The 21,059-nt window shown below is 42.6% G+C and overlaps 1 protein-coding gene across 1 annotated transcript in view; it reads right to left on the bottom strand.

The window, feature by feature from the left end:
- Nucleotides 1-6,291: 6,291 nt before the first annotated feature.
- LOC122617019 (eukaryotic translation initiation factor 5B) overlaps nucleotides 6,292-21,059 on the bottom strand; it is a 33,447-nt gene continuing 18,679 nt past the window's right edge. The window contains exons 9-10 of the mRNA XM_043792658.1: nucleotides 9,747-9,908; nucleotides 6,292-6,725 (exon numbers count right to left, since the gene is read on the bottom strand). Coding sequence (XP_043648593.1) covers nucleotides 6,618-6,725; nucleotides 9,747-9,908 — 270 coding nt within the window. The 3' untranslated portion in view covers nucleotides 6,292-6,617. The remainder of the gene's footprint in view (nucleotides 6,726-9,746; nucleotides 9,909-21,059) is intronic.

The following is a 21,059-nucleotide window of genomic DNA, read 5'->3' as shown; positions in this document are numbered from 1 at the left end:
CCCCAGCCCCCGGAACCACCTTAAATGGAGCTCCACATGTATATGCGTATGCAGCGTGAGCCAAAAACTGGACACTGCGGCGGAAGCCATTTATGGCTAAAAAAAAATTAATACAAATAAGATACAATAAAAAAAAACATTGGCACACCCGAGTCCAAAAATGCGAGAGGCGAGAAGGGCCCAGAGGATCGGATCGGAACGGAACGATATCGATGGCATAGTCTGTGGAATGCCAATGCAAAGCAGAAGGCAGAGGACCGAGGATTTGGGAGGCTGGTGGAGCCAACGGCGCAGACCAGTAGCCACATCCGCTGTCAAGTCTTTTGGGAAATTAACGCAGTTATTCACGCAATTATGTTACGCGACCCATCCGAAGAAAAGGTCTCCGGAGCAGACCAGCCCAACCCAGAACCAAAAAAAAAAAGAATTAAAATAAAAAACCCAGCAGAACTCACTCGCAGGGAATTGGAATTCCTGCGACGATCAGCATGAAATGTGCGCATTAGTCTTGGTCAACGCCAGTCCCAAAGACAGAGCTAATTGAACGGTACAGATTCAGCGAGACCTTAACCCTCTGGGGATTCTAGGGGATTTCAAGAAAATTCCCAAATAGCTTGGTCAAACCCAAAACCATGGGTTTTATATATGTATATATATATTATAGAAACGTAGCAAGACATAGCAAAGAAATATATTTGGTATGACTTGTTCCACAATATACATAAGTGGCACTTTACATCTTTAGTATAATCTATTATTTATTAGATATAATAATAGTGCCCTTTCTGTAAAAAATAGTTAAATGAATTTTATAGCACAATTGAGCATTATAAAATCCTTTTATGGAAACATTAAAGTTGTTGCTTGATTAAATTTGTACAACTTCTGTTGATACATGAAAAGGTTCGAAGTTTTAAATTTGTAGTAGCTATATTTATCAATACAACTGATAGAACAAACTCGCTTGCGAAATGGGTTAAGTTTATTAAATTCTCTGTGAGCCGCAGCCTCCATGTGAGCTGGCATAAAAGGCCAAAGTGTGTCTCAGCTTTCAGCCTTCAGTCCGATCTTGATTTCGCGTCATTATGATTCGCATACAGATTATACAAATTTCGAAAAAAGATATATATTCGGAGGGTCTGGTTGGTCTTCATGTTTTATGAGACATCTGCAGACAAACGCAGCGGGTAGCCGGCGAAAACACGATCTCCATCCTCATCAGCCAAACCAATTTCATTTCGAGATTCGTTCAGCTGTCGGTATTTGTGGGCTACTGTTTCGAATTTTTCAAAGTCGCCAAATAATTTTAATGATCTGGCACAGCGAACAAAGTACTAAATTAACTTAAGAGCCTTCTTCAATCCACTTCGCCCCACTCATCCTCTCCAGCTCCGCCTTTCCCCCTCATTTCGGGCAGTGGAAATGATTTATGGCATTCCAGCAGGCCTAAGATCTAAGGCTCAAGCTGGGGATTTGTTATTTAGGTAGACAAAAGGGTACGGATAAAAAATTCAATAAATAAAGATCTACCAGACTATAGTTTATATTTTATTCATTTACTTGTATATCAAAGCTTTTTAGGTCTTTTCTTTAAATTAAGTTATGATCAAGTTATTTTTTTTTAATAAATACTTGAAGATTGGGTATCGAACATAAGATAGGCTTCACAATTCTTAAAGAAGTTTAATTCCCTATTCCCGAACTATAAAAACGCGTTTCTATTCAGAAGTTTATGATTGGGATGGGTACACATTGTTTTATATATTTATAATACCGAACAAATGGATTACAGCTTATTACATTTTAGTACTTGATAAGATCTCTTGCATAAAAATCACTGCATTTGAATTACTTTTAATGTCTTTTCTGCTGCTGAGCAATGGCCACTTAACCTTCGGGTGACTTTTAGCACTCGAAAGAGGAACAAACAGTCAAGATCAAAAGTTCCAATTGACAATGTGAATGACTTGAGACATTTAAGTGTTCTTCGACTGCGAAGGTAGGATATTGATAGAGATGGACATGGGACAAGGAAGCTACTCACCGGCGAAGGGAAGTTTGTTGATGGATGGGTACTGGTTAAAAGTTTTTCTCGGCTTGGTCGACTCGATTGCAGATAATGCAGATAATTTGATTATAGTTTTTTTAGCTTTATGGCTCGGTGCTGCTCGCCTTTGTTCGTTCTGATTTTTGGGGTTGATTGAGTTGTTTTGTTTTTTTTTTTTTTGGTGGCAACTGTACTCAACGAGCTGCCTTGGTTAATTGATTAGTAGCACGATTATTTTGAATAAAGTTAAACAGGCTTAAGCTATGTTTATTTATGTCATTTAAATGGAATAGTTTACTATTTAAAAATGTTAGGTATTACAAGAAAACGCGCACTTTTACTTAGATTCGCTAAAATTACGCATACGCCGTGTGCGCATCTATTAATCGCTAATTGCGTTGTGTCTTTGGATATACAATTGTATATATATCAGGTATATATATATTTGGTAAATAGTTTTGCAAGCACAATTTCGCGGAGATTGCACGTTGAATGCAGCCTGACTATCGTCCAGTGACTGAGCCAATGTTGCACGACTTTTGCATCGGAGCTGCAGCCTCACCCGAAAATTGCCGATAGGATCTCGTCCTGGAGGGGAATAGCCATTCGTTCGGCCGAAGGCAGCCAAATCCGAAACACGAAACGAAACTGCGTGGGCTTCGTGCGCCATTCGTGATGTTTTCCGTTTTCGGCTTTTGCTGCAGGACTAATCCAGGCTCCTGGCTGCTGGTTGCTCCTGTTCCCAGCTCCTGGCTCCCAGTTCCCTCCATTTGCATGGCCATGCAGCCCCCTTCAATTGCCTACCACCTCCTCAACTCCCCAACCCCCCACATCCAGCCAACATCCCGGCCTCGGTGGCCCGGCCAATAAGGACTCGGCTTTCAAGGTCGTCCGTTTTGACGGCCATTTTGAATGCACCGCCACGTTCAATGGCCGCCCACTCAAACACGCCTGCATTTCCTGGCCCAATGAGCTGGGCTCTGGCCCACTCAGTTGCCTTGGCAACGACCTTCGGTAGGCGTCGCCTCGACATTGGCCATGGCAGTGAATTTCCACTTTGGGGGTTGCTGCAATTACCCCCAAGGTCACCCGTCGTCCATCAGCTGTTCGCCCAGAGTTGCCCTGCCTCCTGAAGGCGGGCGTTTTTGAATATTGGCCAGCAGCCTTTGCTCCATCGCTCCCAAATTTAATGCGAACAGCACTCTCAAAGCTCATTTCGTTTACTGCCCCATAAATTAATCAGTGAAAACAATAAAGATTTCAATATTATTTCCAACGACATCCGGTCGAATGCGGCACCAAATTTGGCGGAAGGCAGCCACTTCGCCGAGCTCCACATATGGGCGGTACGCATCACTATATCTCTACATATATATATGCACACATATATATAAGGAACATCCGAATGAAGTCCAATAAAAAGCTAAAGTCTAACAAGAAAGCTGAGTAAGCTAAATTGGATTTCAAAACGAATTTCGATCACTTCTTTCAGTCCTAAGAAAAGTTATTTTATTTATTTAAATAAATTTATATTTTATATAAACAAGTGGAAAACATTTCATTGTATAGCAATCAAGAGAAGCATTGCAGATATGCTAAAATATTTGTATTTAGTTGTTAATATATTATTAGAAGGTAAGCAAACATAATACCTTTTTAGGATAAGAGTATTCCAAAAGAAATTCATTTGATTTGCTGGGGAGTTGGACAACTGGACCCTAAACTGAAATGCCAACAGAAATGTGAATCATTCGATCAGATCAAACTCGCCAACAAAAAGTGGTCTGCCATTCGATTATACACACGTATTGGCCGAAACACTTGGCCAAACATATTCGAATAAATGAGTGTGAATGCGAACGGACAGAATAAAAATAAATGAGATTTCATTGAACGAAAATGCTCAATGAGAAAATCTGTATGAAAGTTGGCCAAGTTGATGTCTGGTTTGTTTGGCTCTGATGGCTTTTCGTGCATTCAATCCGCAATGAATATGCCACCCCAGTCCATCAGTTTTCCCGCCTGACGTCACTAGTGTCCTAGATAATCGTTGCAGTGGCAGAGGTAACACATTGGCCTCGAGGTGAATGTCTAAACATGAACTCGAGGGCAATTTCAGACGGCCAAAAAGAATAAAAATAAAAATCTAACTCAAACTCACAGCACAAGTGGCAGCGAGACATACGCACGTGCAAAATATTTATTTGGAAACCAGCAAAGGAAACGTGGCTACTATATTCCTCTAAGCAGATCCGTTCCCAATCCCACTTCCGTCCGACAATTGATGGGTTCTGGCAATTATTCGGAGTTTTAATGCCGAATTTCCGGAAAAAACACGTTTCTTCTTAGAAGCAGCCAGTGGCGGTCAAGCAGTTTAGCAGTTTGCTTTCAAACTTTTGCCACAAATTAAGTCGCTTTGTTTTGCAAAGCAAGCAGAAAATTTTTAAAAATTTAACATTGTATTACAAAACTTTAATAATCATTAAGTGCACTGCTTTGGTACATATTCTTTGAGCCTGTAAAATCCCTTTAAAATCTGGTTAATTTCCATTCGACTTTTATTTCACCTTTTCATTCACCCCACCAGCTACGAAGCAAGGACACTCAAGTGGCCATCGAGTCCTTCGCCATGCGGTTCGTTTTCCTCAATGAGTCAAATGCCGCCCACAAAAAACACATCAGCGACACGAACGCCAACATCGGCATCCGCAGGACGAAAGGATACAAGGATGCGGGATGGCTGGTGGGTGGTGGGTGGCGACACTTACCTACCACAGCCGCTGAAAATGTGCCCTAGTTCCACAGCCCTTTGGTGTGGATGCCATGTTGGCATCCATAAGTGCGCCTTGTGAATGAAAATCCTTGCTCTCGCTCTCTCTCTCGCTTGGCGGTGGGGGTGTTGAATTTGTTGCTGCCACCGAGTGCGGCACGCTGGTCAGAGAATGCCATTCTTGGATTTTCCCCAGCTTCGCGCATGTGTGCTGGTGTGTGTGGGTGTGTGTGTGTGTTTTGGCCAAGGCAAAAGTTGGCCAAGAAAATCAATGAATGAACCGAGGAGACACGTAGCCAGCCAAGGATGTTTATGTGATTTTCTATATGCAATCTTTATTTTTTCCTCAATGAAATCGCACACGCTCGATGGGCATTCAGTTTAGCAGGGGAAAAATACAATTTCCTTTTGAAATTTTACAGCACCTCACGCCATTTAAGACGGAATTACGTGCCAGAAATAACGTAATGCGATACTAAAGCACTTGCAAATGGAACTTTTGCGAACCACTTAATACCGCTGCACTTCTACGTACACTGCTGTTGCTGTTGGTGCTTTAAACTTTATTGCACTTTTTACGAGCCAGCTTATATTATTTTGTTTTTTTTTGGGCAACGCGTCCGCTCGTTTGACAGTTTCTAGAAACCATTTGGGCAAAGGGGTGTGTGAATAATAATTGGAATTAATTTATGACCGGCTTGAATGGTGCTTTAAATGGGAATTGCACCTATGAAATGTTCGGCTATCTTTCAATTGCAGTCAATAGTCATCAATTACAAACAGCCAAATGCAGTTATAAATAGCTGAACCTAAACTTCCCTTACTTTAGCTTACCTTGGTCCCTAATTGACCTGCTTCAGTCGCTTATCCGACTTTAATCGACAGTTTCTCCTTGGCAAATCCTGCCCGGCATCTATATCTGGCTCAAGCACCTCGTGCATAATGGCTGGCACTTGACAGAACATTACCTCGAGGACGAATGACGATGACGATGGGCATGGGCATGGGCATGGACGCACATCCTGCCGCACACACTTGGAACTTGGGCCACTTGAGCCCATTGAGGGCAGTACAACAGACCGTTTGAAGGATACTTTGGTGCAGGCAGCAGCAGCATTTGCGTCATTCACAAAACTGCGGCTCGTAACTTGCCTCACACTTTGGTGCAGCAGCCGAGGCGAAAGCAGTGCGACACAATTGTCCTTCCAGCGGCTGTTGGGTGAATGAACCTCCTCGGCGGATGACCCAGTTTTTTGGCTGCAGTTGCAGCAGCAGCAGCAGCATCTCCCCCATTCATCGGCATCCTTGTCGCGTTCAATGACACAGCGGCGGCAGCAGCATCGGCCAACTGGCTATGAATGGGAAAAAAGGACCTCTGCGCATGCCAAGTGGGTCAATATCCTTTGGCGTGACGTCACCGGTGACACAGTTAACGCAGCCTGCATAGTTGACTCTTCCCATACAATTCCTGAAGTTTTCCGTTGTACAACATTTTTGCATTTATTTCTAAGTTGGCTCTAACAAAAATCGCAGGCAAAATGGATGTTCGCAAAATGCGTTTTACAAAAATTTGATTTAAAACCATTATAACAGAGTTCTTTAAGCGACAACTGCGACGACGGCTACGACGGCTGTAAACCATAAAAATGAAACTAAGCTTAAGAGAAAGGATCCTCTTTATCGGGATTATAGAGGATTCACCACAAGCGCACAGTCTGTAGTTTGATAAGCTTCTTCGTCCTTTCAGCGAAAATCTCTCGTCTGTTGTACGTTTGCAATTTTGGCAAGCGAAAGGATCGCTTATAGGATCTCGAAGAGCTTCTTCAGCTCCACCATCAGCGCCCAATCCGCCTTGATCAGGTCGTCGCGGAAGTAGTCCTTGCAGGCATCGATGCTCTGCCGGGAGATCTGCAACGAAAGTTTGAAACAAAATGAATCCCATGAAAAACTTGTGAATATTGATTAATTAAAAGTCCATTAGGTTTCGAAATGACAAACCCTGATGTGAAATGGCAATATTTTCGCCCGTGTGTGTCTATAAATGCATATTAATAACACGCTGCGCTACACATAAATCATTGGCATTGTGAATTCAGCGAATATGTATAATTGGAACGTGCCAATTGTCATAACTCCAAAGGGAGATTCGAGATGCGGACTGGGCGGCGGCTGCTCCATCAATCAAGCAACGGGACGGCACGTGTCTCCAGTTCGGGGTCTCCAGTGCTCCTCCAGTTCTCCACCAGCTCCACGAGCTCCACGATCTCCGCACATACCCCGACATATGGCGCATAACAATTAAAATCATTTTGAACAATACTTTTTTCCATCTTTTTCGTATCCGATTCAGCTTGAGTTTATGCCCCGGCAACGCTTTATCGAAGCTATTTTAGTGTCGCCAATTTTTATGGCGCCTTTTTAATGCGTTTTTTAATGCCTCGCGTTTATGGCGAGCAGTCTGAATAGTTCCACTTTCAGGCCCCCCAAAATGTCTGATTACAGCACGCCCTTGATAAAGACAACACACTCTATCCTTTGTCTGCCATGTTCCCCCGCTTAATTATTATTTTCATTTTCATTTCCATTTCTCTTCTTTTTTTTTGTTTTTGTTTATTTTTGGCGCATCGCATATTAATTAGGCTCGATCAATGGCTTTGATTATTGGAGCCGTATATATATGTATTTATGTAGAAAAGATTTCTCTAAACGATAAGGGGCATAAAGCCGCTCAAGGAGTCCCCATTTATGGCCATGCATATTAAATGGCAGAATGGGCGACTCTTTTGTCCGCACTTCCAGAGTTGAAGGATATCGCTGGATACAGTCGTTAAAAAGCGAGCCTGAATTTAAGTATACATTGATTGCTTATCTATGAGCCGCCTAAATTAAAGTTTATTTGACTTGCTGATTCCGTTTAATAGCTCTGTGAGTTCTGCCATCGGATAAAGCTTCAGAACAAAATCCTTCTCGGATTTACCATTTACAGGAACTGCACCCCCATTAGTTTCCACTGAATCCCCATTTAGATTTACTCTTAGCCAAATATCGACTAATTGCAGCTATTTTTAGCTTTCACAAAGACCTTGTTCAAGTTTCTGACTGAGCCCGCAAGGCCGAAACCAAAGTCGTGTACGGTTGACCTCAGCTCCAATTTTGCAATTTTAAGGGGGGGTCTACGAGGTTCTGGGCTGGGTTCTCCGCTCGCTGCTCCATTTTGGGTCGCCGAATGCGTCATAGCTGATAAACGGCGAGTGCACAAATTAAAGCCAAAAAAAAACATAAAACACCGCAAACGGCGAAAACCGAACCCGCTGCAAAAACGCACACACACACTACACAAACTGGGTCGACATCCGAGGAAACTGGGTTAACTCGCTGGTGACGATGCTCCGCTCCGGAGGTCAGTGAACTATGCAAGTGCACTACCGTGGAAGGTAAAACGTGACGTCAGCCGGCAACTCGGGTCAAATACAGCGCTATATAGCTATATAGCTATATGGCTATATGGCGGCTATATGTATGTACTGCATGCATAAGTACGTATCATCAGGTCAGCCATGACATAATACCCCTTCATGGCTCCCAGGTTCTTGCCACGCCATTGAGGTCTATAAATAGTCGGGGTGTCTGTCAATTCGGGGTGGTGGCATACAACCTAATAGCTTTTGATGGTGGAGCCTGCCTGCCTGCACTGCGAAGAGCCCATAAGATGAACGATAAAATCATAATGTGATGGCCTAATTAGATTTAATTGGAAATGGGAGTCTCAACAATTTTGGCCTTTGCTTGCGTTACTTACATTAATGCCTATCAATGAAATTTAATTGAGATTCTATGCGTACGTGATATTAAATCGAGGGCCAAACAAGATTTTTGGCAGTGCAAACTATATTCATTCAATTTGTAGGCCTAAAAATACATCTATTCAACTTCTTGTTTTTACGCAGCATTAATTGAATAAAGCGCGCTGCCAACTAAAATGGGCAATTAGCGCCGCCTGGCGTTTTGACGTCACCGATGTCACCCGCTGATAAGGGACAAAAGTGAATCGAAAATTAAGTTAGCTATCGATTTTGGTTTTCAGCCAGCCACCTTCTGGCACCACCCACTCCCACTCATCAAGGGCGCTTGACGTCAGAGCTGGTAAGTAATTGTTAATTAAATGATTGAACGAAAGGAAGTTGCAAAGACCTCTCAACGCCACTTAAGCCAGTTAAGTCATCGATCCGAGGCGTTCGTTGCTGTTGTAGCCACTTAACACTTAACACACAACTTGGCCATGTAATTTGATAAGCCCCAGCTGGCCAAAGTGGCAGTGACCAAGGTAAGGTTCTCTGAAGGTCTGAAGTTCTGAAGGTCTGAAGGCGGAGTGGGTCTGCACCTGGCCATCGAACCATCACACCCAATCCAGGTGCAATTGACAACTTGGGCACTTCCCCGTTGCGATTGCTCGATTGCCGCTGCTGTTGAGCCCAAGTGATTGGCACTCGAAATCACACTGAATAATGGCATCCGGCATTCAATTGCAGCGAATTGATAATGCAAGTCCTAAAGCTACGCGAAATTAATTGCCTGAAATGCAATATTATTCTAGCCATCTACGCGTAGTTCAAACTATCTAATTAATATAAAAGGTTTGCTTCTGCGACAGACTTTATTACAAATGTGTGGTTTAAACGCACTCAATTTGCACCGGGTATAAAAAATCGAATAAAAAGTAAGTATAAATGCACCACTTCAGATATCTAATCCATTCATAAACACATGCCCACCAAAGCGATGATTGTGCAGTCCCTCACTTCCCGACACAAATGCACTCGAGTTCTAAGTTGTTTCTTCCGCTCCCGAATTCTAATGAATTTATTGTGCCGCCCATTGTTCTGAGTAACCTCAAGTGGTGGGTACTTGAAAATCGATAGCTGGACTTACCTTGCTGATCAGCATATCCTCGGCCTCGAAGTGGCGACCAAACATCTTGGGCGATTCACCGGGTATCGGATCGATTTTGACGCAAATCTCTTGACCCTTGCGCGCGAATTCGATTTGCTTGTGATTCGATTCGATGGAAGTCACGATTCCAATGTCCACGAACTGCAAGCACAGAAAACAAAGAGAAGAGAAGTGTTTGTCAGTGAAATTGTGAAAGTGTTTTTTTGCATACGTGGCTGACGGAGCCATGGGGCGTATGTGTAATATTGCGGCAAATTAGAAAAAAAAATCAAATGGCCAAAGTGAACTTTTATGGGGTGAGACTTCCGCGTGCCGCCGACTGAATCGCTGATAAGTTTCACCAGCTCGTTTAGTATGCCAGAGCCGTAAAATAACTCCACGTTAAGCGCTAAATAAAAGGTTTGCCAAAAAAGTAGAATAGGCCGTGTGGGTGGGGAATTAAATGGGTGGTGGTGGTGGTGGATGGGTGGGTCTTATCAGCGCATCTGGCGCAAGTTTCATATGCGGTGACCACTTCCTCAATTCCACTGATAAACTTGTGGGTGGGTACACAGTACACTGCAACGCGTATCTCTGCTACATTCCTATATAAAAAAGAAGAAAACTTGAAGGTACACATAAAACTAAAATTATGAATCATGAATATGATTGAAGAGTTTATGTCAAATATTTTCACATTCCCAGCTTGAACTAAATCTAATATGAGTCCCTTGCGGGCCACAGCTTTTCTCGCTGTGCATGGGCGCCTATCTCGATGGCCTAACAAAGTCATTGAACCAAATTGTAACATGTTTGTTGTCGTAACCCGTTTGCACTCGACAAAAACAAAACAGGAAACTGTTGCCAACGTCGCGTTTCCTGTGGGCGCCCCAATGGCGTCGACGTCGCTGCCCTCGTTCGTATTTCATTCAAACCAAATAAATTATTGAAATTCTTTTTTTTCCTTTTGCTGTTCTTGTTGTTGTTGTTGTGTTGGCCTGTTGCTATCGGTGCAAATAGCTACATAGCACATTTACACACCCCCTAGAAGGAGAAAGAAGGGCGAGGGGCGAGCTGCGGGGGCAGCGGCATTTGTCACCATTTCCTGTCGTTGATTACTCATACGCCCCGTTCCACGTCTTCCGTTGCGGCGTCTTCGCGTTTTCGCGCTCTCTTCGAAATTTTCATTAAATGTGTTAATTTATTTCCATTTCCACACAATTTTTTCTTTCAACATTGCGCTTCTGCGGAGCGAGCCGGCAATTTTCGTCTTTTATGAGAGCAACGAAATCATCCCAGTGGGGGATATTTATGATAGATATGCTATATATACACATACATATACATATATGCTGCGGAGGAATATGGCGAAAAAACAACACAGGCCCATACCAAATTGCTACCAAATGATGAGAGGAGAAATTGATGGGCCTGTTGATGCAAGTGGCAAAAAAAGAAAGGAAAACCGACTTGGAAGGAGATAAATCGGTTTAGATTTAAAGTTCTTTTGGGAGAATTTCATTGGTGCGTATTTTGACTTTGGTATAATGTTAATTAAAACACTTAAAGTTTAAATAAGTAAGATAAGAATTCTTTCTTTTTATATGAAGTTATCAAGTGGAAATTTTTAAGAAAACAAGATTACCAGGCGTATCAAACAATAATTAGATTCAATTTACTTCCAACTTTAAGCTCAATATAGAACAACCGAAGAAGTGTGATCTGCGTTCGATACCAAAGAAAACGAATTCTTTATTGGGCATTAAGAAAAAATTCGATGACGACGCGGCCGTCTCGTGTCGCCGAAAAACCCAAACAAGTTGACTACGAAAACAACATTTTACATTTCGCTTTTTTTTCCCTGTTCGATTTTGTATATTTTTTGTACAACTTTTTCTGGCTGGCAGATCGTTTGGCTGTGTGTGTGAGTGTATCGGCGTTTATCTAAAAATATGATTTATATATTTCGTGCAGACCGGATGTCGTCTATTTTCGAAAAAAAAAGCGCTGCTTGTATGAATGAACGAAAACAACAAATCGAAAGCGAACAAAAAACGAGATTCAAAAACCATTTGGCTTTTTGTAAAATGTTTGATGGAGAGCAGCGACCAGAAGAGGGACAAACACATAGATTGTGTGCTATCTTTAATCATTTTGTTGTTTTTTTTTTTTTGGGCAGCGCAAACATTTTAGTGACACAATTCTCTGATTTCTTTGCAGCTTGTTTATGCTGTTGTCAGCAGGAAACACTAAATTAGTTGACCGTAGAGAGAATTACCCCATATATATACCGCATAATATATATGTATATATATTTGTATATGCACACATATTATATGTGTCAAAGACGAAAATTCGCAACATCCGTCGCGCGGGGGACTCGAAAACATATCTTTCAGGGCCTTTGAGTCTGCGCAGCTGCAACTTCGAGTGGCCTCGAAAAACACAACATTGAAAACGGTAGCCACATCAATTCTTTCAATCTTGGCTGCCGGTCTTGGATTCAGGGATTCTCCTCAACCAAATCTTCAGCCCCTCGGGGCTGCCGATCTACGCTTTTCAAATGGATCGAGAAGTCTGGTGCGCCGCAAACTTGCCTACGTCATGTTTTTCGAGGGAGAACGAAGAACTTGTCGCTGATTCGAGTTCGGGCCGCAAGCCCCCTCGATTTGAGGAAGCATTTATATAGTCATCATCGCCGTGATCGCTATGAACATGATCACGATCCATCCGTCCGCGGACCACCAGATAACCCCACTCATCTAGCTGCCCACAACTTTCGGAAGGAGGAGGCGAAAGAGGAGGAGGTGGAGCAGATGGCAGCTGGCAAACAACCTGAGGAGATCTTGGAAGCTGAATTACTAGAGAGGGGGAATGCGACGAGTGGGTGTGCGGCAGCAGGGCTGCAGTATGAGAAAGTAGATGGAAGTATATATGGTATGACTTTTATGTTGCAGAACAAGTTACACAAGGTTCAAAGGTAGACAATTGAAAAATAATAACTATATTTATATTTATACATATTTTTAAACTTTCTGGTATTATCCAACCCTAGCGCTCCACAACCTTTCCACCCAGCTACCCAAAACTGCCAGTTGGTTGGACCTGAGCTCATCCCGAGTCATGCAACGCCAAAGCGACATGGCTTTCAACGGCAATAACAATGCCAACAACACCTACCAAATGAGCCAAGACAGACCCCATGGAGCAGAAGTCTAGTCATGCTCATTAGCATCTCGAATCTCCATCTCCGTCTCCATCTCCATTTCCATCTTCATCTCCATTGCTGCAGTGCAGCAACGCCTACAATCAACACTCGCGGCTCGTAGGAGGCCAAAAAGAAAATCTTTCACTCACAGGAAGTTGGTGGGCAACCTCATCATCGGGCAACCGTCATCGTCATCGCCATCGCCATCGTCATCTTCATTGCCATCAAAAGTCAAGTAAATCCCAGGTGGGTGTCTGTGTGCTGTTGCCAAGGTGTTAAAGAGCGGCAGCAAGCTCCACTGATTAGAAATGATTAGCGGACAGAGTTGTTATTAAATTCGTAGTTTGCGCCACTCGAAAAGCGAAAATTAAGGCCCATTGATTATTGTTTAATTTGTTTGGGCCAACGTCGTGTTATCGGACATCGGAAATACTTGATAGATACCCGCCAGCCGCTCGGCATATGGCCATTAATCAGCCGTGTCAATGAAGTGGTTCCAAGTATCCTGGTCCCCAGTCCATATGCATATTATGCATATTAGTCCGAGTGCAAAACAATCAATTATGCGTCCACGTGAATCAAACTGAAGCGAATGTGATTATGGAACCTCTCTTGATTGAACATCGATAAGAATCGAACAAAGAATATATGAAAATAACAAAAAAGTGATAAGAAAGCCAAAAATGCAATTGACCTCTGTTCGGGAGGAAGTGAATGCGAGTTTTTGGCTAGGCGGCAGGTGAGCTATCAGCCAAAATCGTATCAAGTTCAATGCCTGAGTTAATAACTATTATTAGGTTTCTTTTTTATGATTGTTGGCCTAGGAGCCTCCAAGGTTCTGGCGTCTCACAAGGCGGCCATAAAATATTATTTCCTTGACGGTTTTTCCCTGGCCAAATAAAATAAGTTTCAAGTAGATGGTCGCGATTGCCAACGAAAGTGGAGTGCGCGGAAGTTTGCTATTTCACCATCTGCTTGAAGTTGTGCAAACAAATAATACATTTACCCCGGGTTCTAAAGAGTATTTTTCTTCAATTGAATCGTTAGAGGAGCGTTCTATTTCTAATAAGAAAACTTTGACGATATCTTCATCCTGACCTATACTACGCCCAAACATATTCAACCGTTTTATCTCTCAGACAATTTCTCGTAAAATGTATCTTGTAGTCTGATGATGACTGGCCCAAGATAATGAGCTATCTCAAACAGTGTCGCAGCATTGCGATAACTAAACACACAACTTTCAGTCACATGGCAAACTTGCTAGCCAAATTGTCATCCCGGTTTATTGTTCCACTTAGTCGAAATATTTTTGCGTAGGTGATACGTCCGCTGTTTATAATATTTTCCCCTTTTTTTTATGAATTTTATGGGCTGCAGCCCGAAAACATTAAGCGATTAAACAAACGTCAATTAAGTATATTTATTTTGGGTGCGCGTGTAAATTGGTTGAAAAGGGGGGAAGAAGCAGCTGAGAATAAGAACGTTTTTATGCCAGTTTTCCGTCGGTTTTTGTGCAAATTCAGCATTTCCGGCCAAGAAAAACTGAAATGTGACGAAGGCGACCAACTGACCGAGCAAAAGCGAAATAAAACCAACAGAAAACAGCAACGACGACGTCAATTTCCAAGCCGCAAAAACAAAGGCAAAAGATACAACAAAATATACAAAAAAAAAATTAAAAAAAAACCAAAGAAATACAGAGAGCGGCGAGTAATTTGCTAATTACGCTAATTTCTTTTGTTGTTGCTGGTCGGTCTGCTTTTATTGCAATTGCCATTTGTAATAGCAGCCATTGTTGCTGTTGCGCTGCCTGTTTATTTTCATAGTAAAATAAATATATAAAGCAATCGTACAGAGAGAGAAATAATCAAGTGATTTTACTTTTTTTTTTAGCAAGTTGATGTTTTGTGTACATGTATGCATATGCATATTTATCTTCAATTTATTGTAAAATATATTAAAAATAATAAAATATTTAAGATAATTATGGTTCCTCTGCATTTCCTAGATTATGATCATGAGAATATATATCTCTATTTATCCAGTTATCTATATTTAATGTACAGCTATTAGATGTTCCGTGTAGATGCAGATACATGAAGCAGAGGCAAAAAAGCGCGTATCTAAGCGGATTTTACTATCTTATCGTGTGTACAAATGCCTGGGTGTGTGTGTGGGTTTTATGGTCGTCGAAACCTAAAGCTGCCCGCACCACCCACCGCCCACCAACACCCCTCATCAGCAAATGGCCTAGGCAATAGTCAAGGCAACAACAGGAAATAAGCATTTTTATGAATGAAACGAAAGCGAGACACAGACAAACAAACCAATAGAGACGTAGAAGCACGTAGATACACACTCATACGTGGATAAAGGCACTCAGTGTTTAGTGCAGAATGCTTAGCTTAATGAGTTATTTTTGGATCACTGGTAGATTAAATCTGTGTTCAGATAGTAAGCTCCTTTGATTTAACATCATCACGAGGTACCAAGGACTTTACCTCGCTTTAGAAGTTATAAAATAAATTTATAAAACCCGGTAGTCAGTAACACACGTACTATAAATCACGTAATCCAACCAAACGATATTTACAATTTACAATGGTGAGCGCAATAGAGATACTTTTGCTGTATAAACTCGTGTTTGTAGGTTTCATTCACAAGTTGCGAGCGCGCATTGTGTTGTTGCTGCCACTATTTGTTATGGTCTGTTTGCTCTATTTTATATTAAAAGCTTTTATTGCGGCCGTATCCGATAGATACAAGCACATTCGGCATGCCAGAGTGCGCCCACATGTCTTCCAACTGTTCTATTACGAAATCTCCGACGCTGCGCGCTTATCATAATAAGATACGAGTGTATTTAGTAGGTGATGTGTTGGCCCATTCACAGCATGCCCATTTCATTCATAACGAGTATTTCCGTTTTCCCGCTTTTCGGCACGTTCAGTTCAGGAGGCACACCTGCCTTATCTCGGGGGTTGCTTCCTACTGTTCGCTATTTGCTGGCACTTCCTATTCGGATCCTGCACTTCCGATTCCCCCCGCTCCAAGATTCTCCTGACCCCCGACCCCTGACTCCGGACTTCGAACAGCTGGCTGCCTCAGCACACTTATGCCATGAGTACTACGCTCCGTTTGCTATCTCTCTTTCGCCGCTTGGAATGACAGTTCATTCATAAAGTTGTGGGCTTACACTTGCAGAAATGATTTATCTATTTACTATAATTTTAAGGGAACCTTCTTGAACCCTACAGTATTTGTAAGTACCATTAATCTTTGATATGGCTAAAAACTAAGGTTTTGGCTAAGGTTTATCTTTTTTGGAGTTTTATCAAATGGAGTATTATAATATAACAAGCAGATATTTTTCTGAGTAGAGCCAATTATTTGGTTCCTACGTGCGGAAGCATTCACTTCCGTTCTACTTCCGTTCTGCCTCGGCCAGCTGAAAAAACTGCAGCTGGCTGTCTTTGGACCGCCGACAATCCGCTTCCGCAGCTCTTTCTCCATCTACATATGTACGTATAGTGTAGTACTTACGGACAACCACCCCAACTTCTTTTGTATTTAATTACTGGTTCCGGTTCTTAACGCTGTTTCTATCGCTTCATCGCCATCCTCATCCTTACCATCATTGTGTTTGTTCTTCGTGTGCCCCTTGTTGTTGCATTGTCTAAAGTGTTCTTTTGTCGCACACGTAGTATCCGTAGAAACCGATTCGAATTCTTAACAACCCCGAAATGGCGAAAGATGACGCAGTTCCGAGCACCAAGAGGACGTGCCCGGAAATAATCAGCGTTTGTAATCTGAACAGTGAGATACTCTTCACGAGTCCTCGAATGCGATGGGTAAACAGATCTTAAGAGATTTTTCGGTGTTAAATTATGTGTTACCCATAGACTAATCTTTTGAATAATCAGAATTTCTTTGCATCGTGTTGCACTAATCTAACCTCTAGGAACAGATAAGCAATTTTCAGAACAGGAAGATTGGATTGAATAACAAATGGATAAGTTATTGCAGATTTTGTTATTAAATGGAAATCCATTATCTGTAGCATGTATTATAAAAATCTACATTTAATTGCCACTAATAAAACAACGTAGGGTATTTGTTAAGGAAATATCTATACTTTTCCCCCATTACAAAATTATCTTTCACAATGCCAAAGCTCATAAGACTCTTTCACTCAGCGAAGAGTCTTTCATTCATTCACAGAAAAAGAACCGCGTAGATCAACTCGGTTCTTAGTGAGGCGACAACGGAAGTCGTAAGCCATGAAGGCTTAACAACTGAGGCAGTCGGCGAAATAAAAAATAATACTTAAATCTCGCACTTAAATGGCCCATCAGGTCCGAGAATAATCGAAAATGGGGAATAGGGGGAAAGAGGGGCCGCAGGGGAGTGGAGACACCCTTACCTACTTAAACTTAACTCGCAGCCCATAAATTAGGCAAGATCAACAAAATCGGGGAGGAGGAGGAGACGATCGGTGCGACGACCAAGGCAAACTGCTACTATATAAATATACGTGTATATACATATATATAAATCGAAAAAAACTGCAAGAGCCCGGGGCCATTTAATTAACAAAAACCAGCAGTAGCAGCGCAGCGAATGAGCTTTCATTTCCGCTACAACCGCCAGGCACTTGGGGCATGAATGAAAATATTAAAAGATATCGATCGCCGGATCGCCGGATCGGCGGTCTTCGATTCGATCTCACTTGCCACCACCACCACCAACCGGGTGCAACCGAAAACTCTTTGTGCCACCAGATTTCTGGTTTCTCTGCGGTTTGGGCAAAAGCAAAGGCAACAGCAGGCCGCAAAATAATATCTATATACCACATATGCAAGACGATCTGCAAGTGATCTGCCACAGTCTGTCTCTCCGGCTTTAAAGACCGTCTTTAGGAGGCAAACAGATTGCAGTCAATCACAGTGGAGATTCATGCATTTCAGTCGGTTTTTAAACAACTTAGAAATTTATAGATCTTCAGAATACCCTTTATATAAGCCTCTTAAGTCAAAAAACTCTTCAAATTAGGCAGCTTAAGGATGTCAGTTATTTTCACATTAGTAAAGTTTCGTTTATGGAATTAGGACTGCCTAATTCTAGCCTTAGCTAGATACCCCGCTGTATAAATTGCTCGTAGACACGTACACACTCACATCGCAACGTCCATATGTTAAGTGACTGACGGATTTGGATTTGGCGGTGGGTAACGCCTCCAACTTCCGTTTGCTGTTTTGGCTTTGGTTTTAAAGTGCAGGCAGGCAGTCAGGCGCAAGAGGCAAAATAAATGTATTCCCCGGTAGATGTTGTAGATGCAGATGATCGGCAATGGTGATGGTGCTGTTGGTGGTGGTGCTGGTGTTGGTGATCCACTCGCTCCTCCAATCGGCGGTTGGATGATGGTGATGTCAGTGGGAGACGACGACGACGCGGATGAGAACGAGGATGTGCGAGAGTGGGGCGTGTTTGGCTTAGATTGTGCCTTCGATAAAGTGAAACTCTTTGATGTACGAGCACGGGGGCTGATCGAGGCGGATCTGATGAGACCGGAGGATAAACAACGGCTGCAGACTTAAAAAGTATTACAAAAAAAGAGCAGCGAAGATTGCCGGTTCGCTGCTTAATTAGCCACGGTGACCCTCAAGGCTAAGTATCCAAAAGGTGGATGATCATCAACAATTGGACTGATGATCGGTGAAAAGGGGAACTTTTAATTGAATTCGATGGGGAAGTTATTTTGTTGTTGTTTTCAGAGAGGAAACAATACTGAGATCATCAGCATTTCCCTAAACACGACTGATCAGACGATGGGTTTTTGTTTTCTGTGTTTACTATAAAGCTGTGGAAATTTTCGATTAGCAATTAAGGTGTTTATTGTTCATTTTAAATATCAAGAGGACTTCCCAGGCAAATGGCATGATCTTAGCTCTTTTGTATACAAAATTCATTTCTTTATACATTAATCTAAAGAACGTACTTGGTTGCTTCCAATCACCTTCCTTGCTTAACCCCAAAACCAGTGAACCCTCTGACTGTCCATTGATCCATTGATCCCTTACCCTTATTAACCCGTATCCCGTTACCGCACTTTGACACATGCAGTCCCCCATTCTCAGGGGTTAAGGGTTGAAGCACCGGCGGTCAGCCGACATTGGTCACCTGTTTAACCCCCTGGGGCCAAAATGTAATGACAAGCCCATCGAACGGGAAGTGGAAGTGGTTTGAGGCGCTGTCGTTGCTTTCGTGTGAGAACGGATGTTTTGGCCAGCTTGAAACAATTACGCGGTCCGAGAAACAAAGGCCAGAAACCAAGTGATCGGACTGGCCTGCCATTACAGATTTAATTATATAATTAATAAATGTAATCAACGGCCAGGCAAAGACAAGGCCCTAAGAAGCGACCATCTGGCAGTGAAACAGTCGCCGGCACGCATGCGCAGCAGCATCGAAAGGAAGTTGTCGCTGGGAGAGAGGGGAAAAGAAGGGAAAAAGAAGAGAAGGGGGTCTTGAAAGAGCTCGAGAAGTGGAGAGAGATCCCCAACCCTTTCGCAGAAGAGCTCCCCCAGCTGCAAGTCAACGGAAATCGCAAAGGCAAAAAAGCAAGCAGGCAAAAGCGACAAAACAGCCACGATGCGGCGATGCGGCGATGGCCCAGCATTCTTGGGCAGAAATGAAGTGCACATCTAAAGTAGAATTGGATCAGGTCGGGGGAATGGACATGGACATGTGGGTCTGGAGCAGGGGTTAGCATACGATCACATGTGCGTGCCCATGGCACATAAGCTCAGATTGTGGGGACTTGCTGGATGAGCTACTGAAGGTTAAGTACGTATATTCTACTTACTATCTAGAACTTAATTAAAAGGTGTCTAAAAGTATGCTAAGGTATGTAAAGTATTTCTCTAGAAGCTCGATTTTGTGTTATCTTTTCTAACTCTATACAGTTTCCAAAGCCGAATATAATCTATCGGTACGGATCGTAGGGTATTTCCCTCACAAAAATCAGTATTAAAGCTGGCAAAAAGTGAGAAGTGGCCAATAAGAGCGAAGGAGAAAGAGAAGGAACACGTTAAAAAGAATGACGATGAATGACGGGAAGCGCACAGCTTAGCAGCGCTCTCTTGGATAATTGAGGAAGTTATAATTGCCAATGAATGCCTCCTGCTCCAGCTCCTGCTCCTGCTCCTCCATCTGCTCCTAATACCCCTGCTCCAACTCCAGCTCCGGCTACAGCTCCTTCTCCTGGCAAGAAGTCAAGAGCGGTGCAGGGAGCAGGGCAGAGAGGACATAAACCCTTTGGCACAAGATCGCAGAAGCGACAAAAAGCGACAGAGGTGGAAAGGAAACAGTTGTTGTCTCTGGTCTTTGGTCATTGGCAACGGGAAACAGGACATGTCTGCGCATAAATTGAAATGAGTGTCGTCGTCGTGTTCCTGCTTCTTTATTTTTTTGTTACCCAGTTTGTATCATTATCAACGGAAGGACAATAATTGAGGGCCCGCCAGTCCGATGGTTGTTATTACGGATGGAATTCAGAAAGCGTTTTGCGACGCAATTCGTTCGGGCGATGAGCTAATAACTATTTGCCCAGCTCCCCAACACAATTGCATCACGCACATCCACATCCAGAGAGAATATAATGAAAATAAAACCGCACCACCTGTGTCAACAATGAAAAGCTGCCCCGCCACCAGAGGTAGCAAATCAAACAAACAAGAACTCATCGAGCCCTGTGCCTCCTTATTATTATCATATATACTTGATACTTGACACGATTCCCAAGACAACACACACACTATACGAGTATTCCAGAGACAAGGACTTTCATTGTGCCACCATTGTGCGCATAGAAGAAGAACCCACAAAACCCAGAAAACCCAGAAAACCCACGTCCCCAACAATCGCGATCTACACCGCCGATCTGCAGCACTCCTAAATAAATGCGTGCCTATTGAATGGAACCTTTTGTGGAGCGAAGCTCGCAGAATAGTTAAATATTTGCCAGCGAATAGATTGTGACCACAGCACATTAAAAAAGGAATTGGAAAGTTGGCTTAACTATCATTAATATATAATGTTAA

This window comes from Drosophila teissieri, chromosome 3L (genome assembly GCF_016746235.2).
Source record: "Drosophila teissieri strain GT53w chromosome 3L, Prin_Dtei_1.1, whole genome shotgun sequence".
NCBI classification, from domain to species: domain Eukaryota; kingdom Metazoa; phylum Arthropoda; class Insecta; order Diptera; family Drosophilidae; genus Drosophila; species Drosophila teissieri.
The sequence above is the reverse complement of the archived record's forward strand: the minus strand, read 5'-3'. Positions and strand labels throughout refer to the sequence as shown.